This window comes from Ranitomeya imitator, chromosome 3 (genome assembly GCF_032444005.1).
Source record: "Ranitomeya imitator isolate aRanImi1 chromosome 3, aRanImi1.pri, whole genome shotgun sequence".
NCBI lineage: Eukaryota > Metazoa > Chordata > Amphibia > Anura > Dendrobatidae > Ranitomeya > Ranitomeya imitator.
Genome location: NC_091284.1, coordinates 385,942,886 through 385,963,008, shown reverse-complemented (window position 1 = coordinate 385,963,008; position 20,123 = coordinate 385,942,886). Strand labels below are relative to the sequence as shown.

The 20,123-nt window shown below is 43.0% G+C and overlaps 1 protein-coding gene across 1 annotated transcript in view; it reads right to left on the bottom strand.

Annotated features, from left to right (window-relative positions):
- The window catches only part of CSMD2 (CUB and Sushi multiple domains 2), a 1,686,610-nt gene that overhangs the window by 1,449,013 nt on the left and 217,474 nt on the right, over nt 1–20,123 (bottom strand). Inside the window, exon 2 of the mRNA XM_069756979.1 lies at nt 18,248–18,464. Within this exon, the coding sequence (XP_069613080.1) occupies nt 18,248–18,464 (217 nt within the window). The remainder of the gene's footprint in view (nt 1–18,247; nt 18,465–20,123) is intronic.

Here is a 20,123-nt window from a genome sequence, read left to right as displayed (position 1 = left end):
TTTTTATTAGTACCATTTCTGGGCACATGCCTTTTTTTTATTGCTTATTATTCCTATTTTTGGGAGGCATGATGAACAAAAACCAGCAAATCGTGAATTCCTGTTTTTTTTTTTGGGGGGGGGGGCATTTATACCGTTCCGCAGTTTTATTCTTTGGGTCAGTACGATTACAGCGATACCTCATTTATATCTTTTTTTATGTTTTAGTGCTTTTATACAATTAAAACTATTTTACATAAAAAAATAATTATTTTGCTTCGCTTTATTTTGAGAGTTATAACATTTTTATTTTTCCGCTGATGGAGCTCTATGGGGACTTGTTTTTTGAGGGACAAGATGACGTTTTCAGCGATACCATGATTATTTATATCCATCTTTTTAATTGTGTGCCTTGTTTTTTTTTATGGTGTTCACTAAAGGGGTTAACTAGTAGGACAGTTTTATAGGGCGGGTCGTTACGGATGTGGGGATACCAAATATGTGTACTTTTATTGTTCAGATTTTTTTTTTCATTTAAACATTTATTTAGTGATAGAATAAATATTGATTTTTTAAAATATTTAAAAAAATATTTTTTTAAGTATTTTTGCAATTATTTTAATTTTTTTTTAAATTCATTCTTATTTTCACACTCTGTCCCACTATGGGACTCTCATTTTTTGCAGGCTGATCGCTTCTATAGCATGCAGATCTGCTTGCTATAGAAGCTGTCAGCGCTGCACATTTTGCACACTGACCTTAGAGACTTCCTGACATGCACTGCGCATGACAGGAAGTCTCTCAGCTCTGAAGACATGGATGTCATCATGACGACATCGGGTCTCCACGTCAGTGATCGGAACCCCCGCGTCAAGCCGTGAGGTCTCCGATCAAAAGGCAGAGGGGCTGTCAGCCCCTCTATCGGCTCTGGAACTCTGCAATCATGTTTGATCGCAGTGTTCCGGGGGTGAAAGTGCCAGGAGCGGTCTGTGACGGCTCCTGGCACTTAGTGCCGGGTGTCAGCTGTGAGAATCAGCTGACACCTGGCACCAATTAGCCGCACAACACCTGTGTGTGTGGCCGATTGGCTACGACATACTATCCCGTCCAATGTCTGACCGCCCCGGCCCACATGGACGGGATAGTACGTTGGATGTCAGAAAGGGGTTAAAGAAGAATATCAATACTATATTGGGAAACAAAAGGGAATGTCACACTTCTATGAGGACATAATACAGTGGGGCAAAAAAGTATTTAGTCAGTCAGCAATAGTGCAAGTTCCACCACTTAAAAAGATGAGAGGCGTCTGTAATTTACATCATAGGTAGACCTCAACTATGGCAGACAAACTGAGAAAAAAAAATCCAGAAAATCACATTGTCTGTTTTTTTAACATTTTATTTGCATATTATGGTGGAAAATAAGTATTTGGTCAGAAACAAAATTTCATCTCAATACTTTGTAATATATCCTTTGTTGGCAATGACAGAGGTCAAACGTTTTCTGTAAGTCTTCACAAGGTTGCCACACATTGTTGTTGGTATGTTGGCCCATTCCTCCATGCAGATCTCCTCTAGAGCAGTGATGTTTTTGGCTTTTCGCTTGGCAACACGGACTTTCAACTCCCTCCAAAGGTTTTCTATAGGGTTGAGATCTGGAGACTGGCTAGGCCACTCCAGGACCTTGAAATGCTTCTTACGAAGCCACTCCTTCGTTGCCCTGGCGGTGTGCTTTGGATCATTGTCATGTTGAAAGACCCAGCCACGTTTCATCTTCAATGCCCTTGCTGATGGAAGGAGGTTTGCACTCAAAATCTCACGATACATGGCCCCATTCATTCTTTCATGTACCTGGATCAGTCGTCCTGGCCCCTTTGCAGAGAAACAGCCCCAAAGCATGATGTTTCCACCACCATGCTTTAAAGTAGGTATGGTGTTTGATGGATGCAACTCAGTATTCTTTTTCCTCCAAACACGACAAGTTGTGTTTCTACCAAACAGTTCCAGTTTGGTTTCATCAGACCATAGGACATTCTCCCAAAACTCCTCTGGATCATCCAAATGCTCTCTAGCAAACTTCAGACGGGCCCGGACACGTACTGGCTTAAGCAGTGGGACACGTCTGGCACTGCAGGATCTGAGTCCATGGTGGCGTAGTGTGTTACTTATGGTAGACCTTGTTACATTGGTCCCAGCTCTCTGCAATTCATTCACTAGGTCCCCCCGCGTGGTTCTGGGATTTTTGCTCACCGTTCTTGTGATCATTCTGACCCCACGGGGTGGGATTTTGCGTGGAGCCCCAGATCAAGGGAGATTATCAGTGGTCTTGTATGTCTTCCATTTTCTAATTATTGCTCCCACTGTTGATTTCTTCACTCCAAGCTGGTTGGCTATTGCAGATTCAGTCTTCCCAGCCTGGTGCAGGGCTACAATTTTGTTTCTGGTGTCCTTTGATAGCTCTTTGGTCTACACCATAGTGGAGTTTGGAGTCAGACTGTTTGAGGGTGTGCACAGGTGTCTTTTTATACTGATAACAAGTTTAAACAGGTGCCATTACTACAGGTAATGAGTGGAGGAAAGAGGAGACTCTTAAAGAAGAAGTTACAGGTCTGTGAGAGCCAGAAATCTTGATTGTTTGTTACTGACCAAATACTTATTTTCCACCATAATATGCAAATAAAATGTTAAAAACACAGACAATGTGATTTTCTGGATTTTTTTTTCTCAGTTTGTCTCCCGTAGTTGAGGTCTACCTATGATGTAAATTACAGACGCCTCTCATCTTTTTAAGTGGTGGAACTTGCACTATTGCTGACTGACTAAATACTTTTTTGCCCCACTGTAGGTGGACAATTCTATGGGGGTCATGGTAGAGCAATTTGACTGTATTTCAGCACAAAAACGGGAGATACATAGGGAAAAATCACTACTATATTGTATGTTGAGTTGGGGAAAAGTGGAAAGGGTGCTGTAGAAGAGATTGGCCATAGATGTCTGTGTGTTACGTTTCGTAGAGATAAGTTGTGGCTGAAAAAAGCCACAGCGGCCTCCACTGGTTGAAGAAGAAAAGTGAAAATGAATTTGTCTTTCATCAATCTATAATTGGAGCTGACACTGGTCAGTTTCTAGAATTACTTGTACTGTATATACTGATGCCTTCAACTAGTCATTGTATGGGGTAATATTAGTGTTAGTACATTGATTTTTATTATTAGTATGGTGGTCATTATTTGGTGGTAATATATAGTCATGGTGTGTTGGTATTTTTCCCTTGTATGTGGTATTACTGGTATATCGGTCTTCGTCTAACACTTTTTTTTGCACTAATAGTATGCAGATTATGTTTGTGTCTACCCGATACAATTATATAGTTATTGAATAACAGACAGAAGAGGGCCCAGGAGCAAGACATGGGCCCTTTGTAGTCCAATAATGTGTCTATGATAAAAGCTGCTTTGGAGGTGGAAGTGCCTTACCTCTTGAGCCCCTGTGTGACTGCACAGATTGCTCCAATTGTATGACCACCCCTAGAATGTATTATTTAGAAGTATTAGTAATAAAATGATCTTATTGTCGTGTTTCCTGCCAGACCTACATATTGTATTTGTATTCTTTTTTTTTATGTACAGATAATACAGACTCAATCAACACTACTGGAATCCATGCATCTGGGCTAGACAACCCCATTAAGACATATTAAACTACTGTGGATTTAAAAGGCTTTGATAATGCTTGGCAGCTACTTATTCCTATGAATTTCCATTACAATACTGACATCGAAGAAAGAGAGGAGCTAGCTCGGTTGTTTTGCAAAATGTGTATGCAGCTATGAACACCACATCTTCACTTTTTATTACAGATACATTCTTATTTAAGGTAGAAAAATATTACAATTTAAGAGTCCTCACTGATTTATACCTTTTAATGGCTAACAGAAAAGATGGTAACAAATAGCAAGCTTTCCAGACTACTCAGGTCTCTTCATCAGGCATAACGCAAACTGTGAAGAATTACTGTATATACGCGAGTATAAGCCGAGATTTTCAGCATATTTTCAGCCGGCTGCTGTAGCTAAATCCTATGCCCGCTGCTAAAGAGAAATGAATATTCACTGCACTGGCAGTGAATATTCATTTCTCTATAATAACAGTGCACAGTGTCAGCCTCAGCCGCGACTACCTGCAACTGCCGGCGGTTACGTGTGCCCGCTACTTAAGAGAAATTAATCTTAAGTAGTGGACACACGTGACCGACCAGCAGCAGGATGCCGGCGGTTGAGGCTGATACTGTGCATGCTACTAAAGAGCAATGAATACTCACTGCTCTCCACACACATAGTCCCGGCGTGGAGCGCAGTGAGTATTCCGGCAGCTGTGCTCAGCTTGTAAGCAGAGCATGACGTCTCTGTCATGCACTGTTTACAAGCACAAAACAGCTGCAGGCACTGGAGAAAGACTCCGCAAGGGAGCGAAGTGAAGGAAAGTAGGATGGTTTATTTTTTTATGTTTTTTGATGGGGCCATGCATACAAGGACACAAATTACATATCGTCAAGCAGACCATTTTTCCCCTTAGCATCCTAGTTAGTGGAGACTAGTTGACTTGACCTTGTTATTGTAATAATTTTACAATTTAGATGAACTTTGATTAATGTGTTAAATTAGTATTTTATTCCTTATCCTCGTACTATACTATGTTAGATATAATGTAGAGCCAGACTGCTGTCATTATGATGCCTTTGGAGATAGGCTCCCAGTTATGGTTGGTCCCACCCCTTTCCTATTCGTTGACAAGAATCTATGAAAAGTTCTCTTCTCCAGAAGAAACGCATTATCGACAAATAAGGGAGGCAAATACACTTAAACAACAGAATATTACATCAAGTAAATCAAACTTCTGTGAAATCAAACTGTCCACTTAGGAAGCAACACTGTTTCACAATCAATTTCACATGCTGTTGTGCAAATGGAATAGACAAGAAATAGAAATTATTGGCAATTATCGAGAGACACTCAATAAAGGAGAGGTTCTGCAGGTGTGGACCACAGACCACATCTCAGTACTAATGCTTTCTGGCTGATGTTTTGGTCACTTTTGAATGTTGGTTGTGCTTCCACACTTGTGGTAGTATGAGACGGACTCTACAACCCACACAAGTGGCTCAGGTAGTGCAGCTCATCCAGGATGGCACATCAATGCAAGCTGTGGCAAGAAGGTTTGCTGTGTCTGCTAGCATAGTGTCCAGAGGCTGGAGGAGCTACCAGTAGACAAGCCAGTACACCATGAGATGTGGAGGGGGCCGTTGGAGGGTAGCAACCCAGAAGCTAGACCTCTACCTTAGCCTTTGTGAAAGTAGGAACAGGAAGAGCACTGCCAAAGCCCTGCAGAATGACCTCCAACAGGCCATGTGTCTGCACAAATGGTTAGAAACTGACTGCATGAGGATGGTCTGATTGCCACAGATGGGGGTTGTTCTCACAGCCCAACACCATGCTGAACGCTTGGCATTTGGCACAGAACACCAGGATTGGCAGATTTGCCACTGGCGCCTTGTGCTCTTCACAGATGAAAGCAGGTTCACACTGAGCACATGTGACAGACGTGATGGAATCTGGAGATGCCGTGGAGAGCAATCTGCTGCATGGAACAAGTTTCAGCATTACTGGTTTGGCAGTGGGTCAGTAATGGTGTGGGGTGGCATTTCTTTAGAGGGCCGCACAGCCCATCATGTTTGCTCCAGAGGTAGCCTGACTGTCATTAGGTACTGAGATGAGATCCTCAGACCCCTTGTGAGACCATATGCTGGTGCGGTTGGCCCTGGGTTCCTCCTAATGCAGGACAATGCCAGACCTCATGTGGCTGGAGTGTGTCAGCAGTTTCTGCAAGATGAAGGCATTGAAGCTATGGACTGGCTCGCCTGATCCCCAGAACTGAATCCGATTGAACACATCTGGGACATCATGTCTCGCACCATCCACCAACGTCATGTTGCACCACAGACTGTCCAGGAATTGGTGAATGCTTTAGTTCAGGTCTGGGAGGAGTTCTCTGAGGAGACCATCCACCACCTCATCAGTAGCATGCCCAGGTGTTGTAAGGAGGTCATACATGCACATGGAGGCCACACAGACTACTGAGAATCATTTCCTTGTCTTGAGGCATTTCCACTGAAGTTGGATCAGCATGTAACTTAATTTTCCACTTTGATTTTGAGCATCATTCCAACACTAGACCTCCGTGGGATATTACTTGTTATTTACATTGATAATTTTTAGGTTTATTGTTCTCAACACATTCCACTATGCAATGAATAAAGATTTACAACTGGAATATTTCATTCAGTGATATCTAGGATGTGGGACCTTTATTTTTTTAAGCTCAGTATAACGGTTGTTATAGAACCTCCTTCCTTCTCGGTACCAATGATGCTAGAAAACTATGCTAATTTCTTTGACACAGTTTGCCAAATATGAAAGCAATAACAAAGAACATAGAAAAAGAAGATATGATGTAGAGCTAAACTCCAAGAGCCCCACTGATTTAATTTCTGCATTTAAACTTTGTGTCACTTGGATTCTGTAAAAAGAGAATAAAATAATTAACTCTTTTAATCTGCCGTGGGTGGGCCATTATGTTGAATCATTGACATCAATAATTAAGAAACTTACTCCTATATACACAGTAAAATGTATTTTCTTTCCATTAATTAAACAGCAAATACTTACAATAATAAGTACAGTTTAATCTGCTAATGTTAAGAAGTCCTTCAACCTTTTGACTTTTAATTCAACAGTTTTGCCTATTGTGGATATATGGTAATCCAATAATTAATGTATTCTTCGACTAAGTTATTGCTGAAACTGATATTTTTATCCTGAACCATTATTTTTGTAACATAAGAAACAGAATAAGCATAAAATTAGCATAAAATAGAAAAATCTGTTTTTATTGAATTGCGTAGCAATCAAACCTTGTTTAGTTGAGACAACTACAAGGGTAGGGGATGTGGCTTTTTTGGAGTGAATTAGATACATGACTCATGTACGCCTTATAAATGCTGCTACATGGAGTCATGGTCGCCGCCCCCTGCACGCTGTTCTTCTTAAATCCGGCGCCTGCGCTGTGCATGCCTGCCTGGGGCAGGCGCATTGAGAATTGGCAGTCATAGATCAGATGCCGGGTTCCTGACTGCACCTGTGCGGGCAGTGCGGCCACCCTGTTACTGAATCCCTGCCCCACACTGTGTTATGCATTATGCACAGTACAGGGCTGGGATTCCTGGGCAGATTCCTGCACAGACCGACGCTGGAAGGCGGGGAACCTGGGGGAGCATCTGACAAGTGCAGTGCGCATGCCCAGGAATCCCAGCCCCGCACTGTGCATAATGCATAACACAGTGCGGGGCGGGGATTCAGTAACAGGGTGGCCGCACTGCCCGCACAGGCGCAGTCAGGAACCGGCATCTGAGCTATGACTGCCAATTCTCACTGCGCCTGCCCCAGGCAGTCACGCACAGCGCAGGCGCCGGATTTAATAAGAACAGCATGCAGGGGGCGGCGACCTTCGCCCCAGAAGAGATGAATGATGGCAGTTGGGCGCTTCGCAGAGGAGGCTTCAGACCCGCCTCCGTGGACAAAGATAGGTATTTTTGAAAAGTTTCAAAGCGCTTTATTTTAGTAATACATGAACACAAAACTAAAAGAGCCACCTTGTTAGAATGCAGCATTACTGCTGCACAAGGTGGCTCTTTTAGTTTATAACGGCTGGAGGGGGTGACAGTGGCCCTTTAAGGCTAAGGTCATTACTTGTATTCATAAAGTAACTATAAAGTACTCGTAGTACTCATACTTATGGTGTTGGTCCTCAGCAGGTAATATACCACTAATTGAACACTACTATGAAAAGCAAAAATCACAAATAACATGCTACTTATAGGTTTTTCCCTTCTGACTGGCATGGAAGCATTCTTGCGGTCTTTAATATTCAAATTGCTTGGGTCACAGCCATGTCTGCGGAATGCCTAATAAATGCCATAACAACTAAAGTGAAGCTCGAGGCACCATTTGGCAGGTTTCAATAGACTTCCAAAGAAATGCAAGCTGTCCTGCAGGCTCAGGGTGCATCAGTGTCAGCACAAACTATCCGTCGACATTTGAATTAAATGAAACCCTATGGCAGGAGACCCAGGAGGACCCCGATGCTTACACATAAACATAATGTACGTGAATAAGTCAAAATCCATCTGGAAAAGCGTCTTGTGGACAGATGACAATCAAAATAGAGCTTTTTGGCAAAGCATATCATTTAACTGTTTGCAGAAAACTGAATGAGGCCTACTAAGAAAAGAACACAATACCACAGTCAAATATGTTGGAGGTTCAAAGATGTTTTGGAGTTGTTTTTCTACCTCTAGCACTGGGTGCCTTGACTGTGTGCAAGGCATCATGAAATATGAAGATTTCCAAAGATTTAGGGTTGCAATGCAGTGCCCAGTGTCAGAAAGCTGGGTTTGCATCCTAGATCATGGGTCTTCTAGCACGACAATGACCCCAAACATACTTCAATAAGCATCCAGAAATGGATGGAAACAAAGCACTGGAGAGTTCTGAAGTGGACAGCAATGAGTTTGGATCTAAATCCCATTGAACATTTGTGAAGAGATCTTAAAATTGCTGTTGGGAGAAGGCAGCCTTCACACATGAGAGCAGTTTTCAAAAGAATTCAAAAGAATCAAGAATTCTAATTCAGAAATGTAAGAAGCTTCTTGATGGTTATATGAAGTGATTAATTGCAGTTATTTATTCCAAAGGGTGAGCAACAAGTTGAGGGTGCCAACAATTTTGCCCGGCCCAATTTTTTGTTTTGTGTGAAATTATATCCAATTTGCCTTTTCCTCCGTTCTTTTGTGTTGTTCCAATACACACAAAGGAAATAAACATGTGTATAACAAAACATGTACTATTGCAATAATTTTCTGTCAGATATACATTTTGTAGAACAATTTCAAAGGTGGCAACACTTTAGGCCATGACTGTATATATATATATATATATATATATATATATATATATATATATATGTATATATATATACATATATATATATATATATATATACACATATATACTGAATGTACATAAACAGTATATGTTGAGATCAGGGCTTTATGGGGACCTTATCATCACTTCCATGACTCCTTGTTATTTTTTCTGCGGAGGATGGTTGTTAATGACAATGGCTGTATGTTTGAGATCATTGTCCTACTGCAGAATAAATTTGGAGGAAATAAGATACCTACCTCTTTTTCCGGCATATAAGACGACTGGGCGTATAAGACGACCCAACAACTTTTCAAGTTAAAATATACAACCTTCTTAAAAGTCGGGGGTCTTCTTATACGCAGTGTGTCGTCTTATAGGGCGGGTGACCAATGTGCATATGGTGGGGGGAGTGGTCCCGATGATGAAGAGAGGCAGCATCTCACAGGGAAGGTGTAAGTGGATTACACCATTAACTCATTGTGGCAGCGATGCTCTCTATGCTGGGGGGCAGCGGCTCCTTTTTGTGCAGTGTACAACTCGTCCCGCAAAAACAAGCCCCCACATGGCCATAAATAAAAAAATTATGGTTCGGCAAAGAAGGGGAGCAAAAAACGAAAAAGCAAAAATTAAATAACCTCTGGAGGTTAAGAGGTTAAGCTGTATTTCTCTAAACTAGAGACATATAATCCCGTTTGCATAACATCTGGTTAATCAGCCTTTTGTGCAGCATATAGAGGTTGACACTCAACTCCTCTGCCATAAGAGTGTATTGGCAAGCATCAGGAGAGAAGGCCCAGGTGCAGAGGGCTTTAGATTGCCAAAATATAATCATAATCCAGGACTGGGTGGCATAGCATTTAGGTGAGATATATTAAGGTCAGACCATAATATTGCACATAGAAATAGACACTAATTTGCATACATGTATACATAATTAAGCAGCGAGCCTGCTAAAGCACCTGTTCACAGTTTTGAATAAACCGGATTATTCTACATTTAATTCAAATGCATTCCATGTACAATAGATAATTGATCTATACTGTATAAGAATAAGAATAGGATCTGTACCCTTAGGGTGAGACAACACAACACATTGCAGAGCAAATTTCTGACGCACTCCTACAACTATTAAAGCATTATTTGATATCGTGCATGACTGCTCTTCAAGAAATAATTCCGAATAATGCCAATGTTGGAAAAGGAATAATCCGTAGTTTGTTATATCAGATATGTAGGATTGAATAATTACATAGTGATGTGATTAGTCATGGATCGAGGACATTTGGAGCTTACCTTTAGCAGGTAAGGTATTATCTGCAATTCCTCAACATATTCCAATTATCCATTATATATTATTATTTATTAACATCCAGATACAGACCCAATTCAACATACAAAAGAGCAGCAGTGTATAAATTGAATTCCCGGTGGATCGCCCTTGCAGTCTAATAGCAAACCATTCTACAGTTTGATAATGTATGACAATCTTTAGTTTGCATGTGAAGCAGGCTGTAAAAATCTGTAGCAGTTGGCCAACGGCAGTGAAATGGGAGGTCTTCAGAAGCCTTTCTGTAGCTTTAGATAGACCCTCTAAGAACAGGCAAAATTTGTGCAAATCTGCCTGATGGAACCCCTACATTTTGTCTATAGCATTTCATACCAGTAAGGCTACTTTCAGACTAGCGTCGTACGACGCACGTCGCAATGCGTCGTTTTGGAGAAAAAACGCATCCTGCAAAATTGCTTGCAGGATGCGTTTTTTCTCCATAGACTAACATTAGCGACGCATTGCGAAGCTTTGCCACACGTCGCAACCGTTGTGCGACGGTTGCGTCGTGTTGTGGCGGACCGTCGGCACCAAAAAACGTTGCATGTAACGTTTTTTGGTGCGTTGTATCTGCCATTTCCGACCGCGCATGCACGGCTGGAACTCCGCCCCCTCCTCCCCGCAGCTCAGAATGGGTCAGCGGATGCGTTGGAAAAATGCATCCACTGCCCCCGTTGTGCCGGGCTTCCACAGTATGCATCGGTATGTTGGCTGGACACACTGCGACGGGCCGAGTGCGACGCTAGTGTGAAAGTATCCTAAGTCTTTATTGTGGATTACATGGGTAGTCTTGAGGAAAAATTAAATAACCTCTCTATAGCTTCCCACAACCTATTTAATTTGGGGAAAGAAGGGATTTTGATGAAGACGAGTGAGGAAAGACCAAATTAATGTCCACCAATACAGTTGTATCTTAACCCCATCACACCATTTTCCAATTTTTCATTTTTGATTTTTGCTCCCCTTTTTCCCAGAGCCATAACTTTTTTATTTTTCAATCAATCAATATGGCCGTGTGAGAAACAATAGTCCAAGTGCTGTGAAATTGCAAAAAAAGCAATTTCAAAATTGTTTTTCTTTTTTTTACCATGTTTAGTATATGGTAAAACTGACCTTCCACTATGATTCTCCAGGTCATTACAAGTTCAAAGATACCGAACAAGTATAGATTCTTATATATTTAAGTGGTTTAAAAAAAATCCAAAGTTTGTTAAGAAAAAAAAATGGCGCTGGTTTCCGAGTCCCGTAGCGCCTCCATTTTTTAGGATCTCTGATTGGGTGAGTGCTTACTTTTTGTGCGTTGAGTTGACGTTTCTATTGACACTATTTTGGTGTAGATACAATCTTTTGATTGCCTCTTATTGCATTTTATTGCAATGTTGCGGCAATCAAAAAATGTAATTCTGGAGTTTTCATTTTTTTCTCGTCACGCCGTGTACTGATCCGAAAAATTATTTTTATATTTTGATAGATCGGGCGTTTATGAACTCGGCAATACCAAATATGTGCATTTTTTCAATTTTTTTAATATTTTATTTTGAATGGGGCAAAAGGGGAGTGATTTTAACTTAGATATTTTTAAAATTTGTTTAAATTTAGTTTTACACTTTTTACTTGGTTTAATAGTCTACTTAAGAGACTGTAAGCTTCTGATCGCTTGTGCTACACATAGCAGGGCTTCATCATCTGCTATGAACACCGGACGTGGGGGGGCGGTCACAGATTCTCATTGACAACTAGGGGGTCTCGTGCAGACCACAGGTTTTCATGGCAACCCATTGGTGCCCCATGTGTTATGATTAGGTAATTCAGAACCACAATGGACCTTGAAGTTCAGAGCACACAAAGTGACCTGACAATAACCAAAAGACATAGGACAAGCTCTGAGACGTGGGAACTCTGCTGACCGCAATCTCTAATCCTATCCAACCACACTAGAGGCAGCCATGGATTGCGCCTAACGCTCCCTATGCAACTCGGCACAGCCTGAGAAACTAGCTAGGCCTAAGATAGAAAAACAAGCCTACCTTGCCTCAGAGAAATACCCCAAAGGAAAAGGCAGCCCCCCACATATAATGACTGTGAGTAGAGATGAAAATACAAACGCAGAGATGAAATAGATTTAGCAAAGTGAGGCCCAACTTACTGAACAGACCGAAGATAGGAAAGATAACTTTGCGGTCAACACAAAACCCTACAAACAACCACGCAGAGGGGCAAAAAGACCCTCCGCACCGACTAACGGTACAGAGGTGCTCCCTCTGCGTCCCAGAGCTACCAGCAAGCAAGAAAAACCAATTATGCAAGCTGGACAGAAAAAATAGCAAAACAAAAATAACACAAGCAAAACTTAGACTATGCAGAGCAGACGGCCACAGGAACGATCCAGGAGGAAGCAAGACCAATACTAGAACATTGAATGGAGGCCAGGAGCAAAGCACTAGGTGGAGTTAAATAGAGCAGCACCTAACGACTTCACCACATCACCTGAGGAAGGAAACTCAGAAGCCGCAGTACCACTCGTGACCACAGGAGGGAGCTCTGCCACAGAATTCACAACAGTACCCCCCCTTTGAGGAGGGGTCACCGAACCCTCACCAGAGCCCCCAGGCCGACCAGGATGAGCCACATGAAAGGCACGAACAAGATCGGCAGCATGGACATCAGAGGCAAAGACCCAGGAATTATCTTCCTGACCATAACCCTTCCACTTAACCAGATACTGGAGTTTCCGTCTCGAAACACGAGAATCCAAAATCTTCTCCACAATATACTCCAACTCCCCCTCCACCAAAACCGGGGCAGGAGGATCAACAGATGGAACCATTGGTGCCACGTATCTCCGCAACAATGACCTATGGAATACGTTATGGATGGAAAAAGAATCTGGAAGGGTCAAACGAAAAGACACAGGATTAAGAACCTCAGAAATCCTATACGGACCAATGAAACGAGGCTTAAACTTAGGAGAGGAAACTTTCATAGGAATATGACGAGATGACAACCAAACCAAATCCCCAACACGAAGTCGGGGACCCACACAGCGTCTGCTATTAGCGAAACGTTGAGCCTTCTCCTGGGACAAGGTCAAATTGTCCACTACATGAGTCCAAATCTGCTGTAACCTGTCCACCACCGTATCCACACCAGGACAGTCCGAAGACTCAACCTGCCCTGAAGAGAAACGAGGATGGAACCCAGAGTTGCAGAAAAACGGCAAAACCAAGGTAGCCGAGCTGGCCCGATTATTAAGGGCGAACTCAGCCAAAGGCAAGAAGGACACCCAATCATCCTGATCAGCAGAAACAAAGCATCTCAGATATGTTTCCAAGGTCTGATTGGTTCGTTCGGTCTGGCCATTAGTCTGAGGATGGAAAGCCGAGGAAAAAGACAAATCAATGCCCATCCTAGCACAAAAAGCTCGCCAAAACCTCGAAACAAACTGGGAACCTCTGTCAGAAACGATGTTCTCTGGAATGCCATGTAAACGAACCACATGCTGGAAGAACAATGGCACCAAATCAGAGGAGGAAGGTAATTTAGACAAGGGTACCAAATGGATCATCTTAGAGAAGCGATCACAAACCACCCAAATGACCGACATTTTTTGAGAGACGGGGAGATCCAAAATAAAATCCATAGAGATATGTGTCCAAGGCCTCTTCGGGAACGGCAAGGGCAAAAGCAACCCACTGGCACGAGAACAGCAGGGCTTAGCCCGAGCACAAATCCCACAGGACTGCACAAAAGAACGCACATCCCGCGACAGAGACGGCCACCAAAAGGATCTAGCCACTAAATCTCTGGTACCAAAGATTCCAGGATGACCAGCCAACACCGAACAATGAACCTCAGAGATAACTTTATTCGTCCACCTATCAGGGACAAACAGTTTCTCCGCTGGGCAACGATCAGGTTTATTAGCCTGAAATTTTTGCAGCACCCGCCGCAAATCAGGGGAGATGGCAGACAAAATTACTCCCTCTTTGAGAATACCCGCCGGCTCAGACAAACCCGGAGAGTCGGGCACAAAACTCCTAGACAGGGCATCCGCCTTCACATTTTTAGAGCCCGGAAGGTACGAAACCACAAAGTCAAAACGGGAGAAAAACAGAGACCAACGAGACTGTCTAGGATTCAACCGTTTGGCAGACTCGAGATAAGTCAAGTTCTTGTGATCAGTCAAGACCACCACGCGATGCTTAGCTCCTTCAAGCCAATGACGCCACTCCTCGAATGCCCACTTCATGGCCAGCAACTCTCGATTGCCAACATCATAATTTCGCTCAGCAGGCGAAAACTTCCTGGAAAAGAAGGCGCATGTTTCATCACCGAGCAATCAGAACTTCTCTGCGACAAAAGAGCCCCCGCTCCAATTTCAGAAGCATCAACCTCGACCTGGAACGGAAGCGAAACATCTGGTTGACACAACACAGGGGCAGAAGAAAAACGGCGCTTTAACTCTTGAAAAGCTTCCACAGCAGCAGAAGACCAATTTACCACATCAGCACCCTTCTTGGTCAAATCGGTCAATGGTTTAGCAATACTAGAAAAATTACAGATGAAGCGACGATAAAAATTAGCAAAGCCCAGGAACTTTTGCAGACTCTTCAGAGATGTCGGCTGAGTCCAATCATAGATGGCCTGGACCTTAACAGGGTCCATCTCGATAGTAGAAGGGGAAAAAATGAACCCCAAAAATGAAACCTTCTGAACACCAAAGAGACACTTTGATCCCTTCACAAACAAAGAATTAGCACGCAGGACCTGGAACACCATTCTGACCTGCTTCACTTGAGACTCCCAATCATCCGAGAAGACCAAAATATCATCCAAGTATACAATCAGGAATTTATCCAGGTACTCTCGGAAGATGTCATGCAGAAAGGACTGAAACACCGATGGAGCATTGGCAAGTCCGAAAGGCATAACTAGGTACTCAAAATGGCCCTCGGGCGTATTAAATGCAGTTTTCCATTCATCGCCCCGCTTAATACGCACAAGATAATACGCACCACGAAGATCTATCTTGGTGAACCAACTAGCCCCCTTGATCCGAACAAACAAATCAGATAGCAGCGGCAAGGGGTACTGAAATTTGACCGTGATTTTATTTAGAAGGCGGTAATCTATACAAGGTCTCAGCGAACCATCCTTCTTGGCCACAAAAAAGAACCCCGCTCCCAATGGCGACGATGACGGGCGAATATGACCCTTCTCCAAGGACTCCTTCACGTAACTCCGCATAGCGGCGTGCTCAGGTACAGATAAATTAAACAGTCAACCTTTAGGAAACTTACTACCAGGAATCAAATCGATAGCACAATCACAATCCCTATGCGGAGGTAGGGCATTGGACTTGGGCTCATCAAATACATCCCGGTAATCAGACAAGAACTCTGGGACCTCAGAAGGGGTGGATGACGAAATAGACAGAAATGGGACATCACCATGTACCCCTTGACAACCCCAGCTGGACACAGAGATTGATTTCCAATCTAATACTGGGTTATGGACTTGTAGCCATGGCAACCCCAACACGACCACATCATGCAGATTATGCAACACCAGAAAGCGAATATCCTCCTGATGTGCAGGAGTCATGCACATGGTCAGCTGGGTCCAGTACTGAGGCTTATTCTTGGCCAAAGGCGTAGCATCAATTCCTCTCAATGGAATAGGACACTGCAAGGGCTCCAAGAAAAACCCACAACGCCTAGCATACTCCAAGTCCATCAAATTCAGGGCAGCGCCTGAATCCACAAATGCCATGACAGAATAAGATGACAAAGAGCAGATCAAAGTAACGGACAAAAGAAATTTTGACTGTACCGTACCAATGGTGGCAGACCTAGCGAACCGCTTAGTGCGCTTAGGACAATCGGAGATAGCATAAGTGGAATCACCACAGTAGAAACACAGCCCATTCTGACGTCTGTGTTCTTGCCGTTCAACTCTGGTCAAAGTCCTATCGCACTGCATAGGCTCAGGTTTATGCTCGGATAATACCGCCAAATGGTGCACAGATTTACGCTCACGCAAGCATCGACCGATCTGAATGGCCAAAGACATAGACTCATTCAGACCAGCAGGCATGGGAAATCCCACCATGACATCCTTAAGGGCTTCAGAGAGACCCATTCTGAAAATAGCTGCCAGCGCACCTTCATTCCATTGAGTGAGCACGGACCACTTTCTAAACTTCTGACAATAAATCTCTATCTCATCCTGACCCTGACACAGAGCCAGCAAATTTTTCTCTGCCTGATCCACCGAATTAGGTTCATCGTACAGCAATCCGAGCGCCAGGAAAAACGCATCAATATTACATAATGCAGAATCTCCTGGCGCAAGGGAAAATGCCCAGTCTTGAGGGTCGCCACGTAATAAAGAAATAATGATCCTAACTTGTTGAACTGGGTCACCAGAGGAGCGAGGTTTCAAAGCCAGAAACAGTTTACAATTATTTTTGAAACTCAGAAATTTTGCTCTATCTCCAGAAAACAAATCAGGAATAGGAATTCTTGGTTCTAACATAGAATTCTGAACCACAAAGTCTTGAATATTTTGTACTCTTGCAGTGAGATGATCCACACATGAAGACAGACCTTTAATGTCCATCACTACACCTGTGTCCTGAACCACCCAAATGTCTAGGGGAAAAAAAGGCAAAACACAGTGCAAAGAAAAAAAAATGGTCTCAGAACTTCTTTTTTCCCTCTATTGAGAAGCATTAGTACTTTGGACCTCCAGTACTGTTATGATTAGGTAATTCAGAACCACAATGGACCTTGAAGTTCAGAGCACACAAAGTGACCTGACAATAACCAAAAGACATAGGACAAGCTCTGAGACGTGGGAACTCTGCTGACCGCAATCCCTAATCCTATCCAACCACACTAGAGGCAGCCGTGGATTGCGCCTAACACTCCCTATGCAACTCGGCACAGCCTGAGAAACTAGCTAGGCCTAAGATAGAAAAACAAGCCTACCTTGCCTCAGAGAAATACCCCAAAGGAAAAGGCAGCCCCCCACATATAATGACTGTGAGTAGAGATGAAAATACAAACGCAGAGATGAAATAGATTTAGCAAAGTGAGGCCCAACTTACTGAACAGACCGAAGATAGGAAAGATAACTTTGCGGTCAACACAAAACCCTACAAACAACCATGCAGAGGGGCAAAAAGACCCTCCGCACCGACTAACGGTACGGAGGTGCTCCCTCTGCGTCCCAGAGCTACCAGCAAGCAAGAAAAACCAATTAAGCAAGCTGGACAGAAAAAATAGCAAAACAAAAATAACACAAGCAAAACTTAGCTTATGCAGAGCAGACGGCCACAGGAACGATCCAGGAGGAAGCAAGACCAATACTAGAACATTGACTGGAGGCCAGGAGCAAAGCACTAGGTGGAGTTAAATAGAGCAGCACCTAACGACTTCACCACATCACCTGAGGAAGGAAACTCAGAAGCCGCAGTACCACTCGTGACCACAGGAGGGAGCTCTGCCACAGAATTCACAACACCCATGATCATGTGACAGGGTCGCCGATGCTAATCCGGTGGAATCATGATAAATGCTGCTGTCAGAGATTGCCAGTGGCATTTAACATGTTAACAGCTGCAGGTGGATCACAATTCCACCTACGGCTGTTAGGGGCACATGTCAGCTGATGAAATCAGCAGTCATGTGTCGGAAAAGATTCGGGCTCAGCGCCAGAGCCGACATAAAGGAAGGAGACATGACATCTGACATTTATATACATCATATGTCCTGAAGGGGTTAATCACCTAAGCTTCCCCTCTGGTACTTATGTCTTTGAGCAAGTAATAACATTTTTTCACGTGACAGATTCCCTTTCAGCATTTTCAAGGTTACAAATTCTTATTATGTACTTTACCTTGTCCTTAGGTTTTCAGCTATTAGCTCCCCATCATATACAGAGAGGACATCAAAGTCTTCTTCTAAGGCAAATGAATGAAACCACAACTGTATTCGATTTTGCGCTTCTGTACTAATAGTCCAAGTGCAATTAGCATAATTTGGATATCCATATGGGAAACCTGGACTTTCTACGGTTCCATTTGGTTCTTGATGGGTGAAACTGCAATTGTGACCTGGTGAAATAAGAAGGAAAGAATTAACCCATGTCATATAGTTCCTAATACAAATGTACAGAACTAAAAGATAAAGTTTGCAACCACCACTAGCCACAATAACAATCACACAGCAAATGAGAAATCATTTTTATGTTTTTTTTTTGTTTTACTCTTTTTTTTTTCTCATCACCAATGGTATTTTTTCTATGACTGACTATCACATTACAAGGGTCTGAATAAATTGGAGGTTAAAAAGGACTGTTACTGCGAAACAACAATGAGACTGTTAAATAAAAAAGTACTTAACAAAAAAGTGTGATGCAGTCAAATTTAAAGGGATTGTCCATTTTCAGTAAAGTTATATTCTGAGGCTCAGTTTGTTGTGAAAACACAAAGTAAGCTTAAGTCACTCTCCCCGGGTCCAGCACGCAGCCTCTGCCACTGTTGCAGGTGTCTTTTATTTATCTGCAGCACTGATGATGTAACATTAGAGCTTCATACATCATCAGGTACAGGGAGCAGTACCGGAGACTCAGCACTGGAACTGAAGAGGGCAAGTAAAATATAGTCTATTTTTTATAATAAACTGCACCTGAGAACTTACAATTCCTGACAGTGGAGAGGAAGGGACTCAGTCACCAGGTTTTTGCTATTTAATTTGAGAGCAGCATGATGTAAGGAGAGCCTGATTCCAGTGATGTTTTGCTTACTAAACTGCTTGGTGCAGTGATGATAGATTCCTTGTTTTCTCAACTGTAAGGCTACTTTCACACTTGCGTCGTTTGGCATTCGTCGCAATGCGTCGTTTTGGGGAAAAAATGGATCCTGCAAATGTGCCCGCAGGATGCGTTTTTTGCCTATAGACTTGTATTGCCGACGGATCGCGACGTATGGCCATACGCCGCGTCCGTCGTGCGTCGTGTTTTAGCGGACCGTCAGCACGAAAAAACATTCAAGGGAACTTTTTTTTCTACGTCGGGTCCGCCATTTCCTACCGCGCATGCGTGGCCGAAACTCCACCCCCTCCTCCCCGGGACTTTACAATGGGCAGCAGATGCGTTGAAAAACTGCATCCGCTGCCCACGTTGTGCCAAATTTTCACAACGTGCGTCGGTACGTCGCGCTGACGCATAGCGATGGACCCATACTGACGCAAGTGTGAAAGGAGCCTAAGAGTAGCAGTGTTCATAATGCTGAGCTGTGCATAAGCCCACCCACACCCCTGATTGGCAGCTTCCTGTGTGCACTGTGCACTGCCAGCAAGTGGTGGGGCAAGGATTACACAGAGTAGCTGGACTGGCCTGCACATGTGATCTAGTCCCTCTAGTGATAATTTCCTGCTGATAAAACACTGATTGTATTGAAACAACACACAGCCTAATAATTGACACATTCCTGGAATTAGGCTCTCTGGCCCTACTCTATGCTGCTTTCAGATTATATAACACAAATCTAATTTCAGATTCCCTTTAAAGAGACACATTATAGACAAATAATGATTATGTTAGCCACCCTCACTTAACTCCATATAATTATATGCCAACACCATAGTTAAACAGTGGCAATATGATTCTCAATGTTCTCCATGTTCATCAGTTCCTGTCCAATAAGGTTTCTAATTTCAGTACACTATCTCAGGCACACATGGGGCAATTAACTAAAGTGTCCAAGGATAAC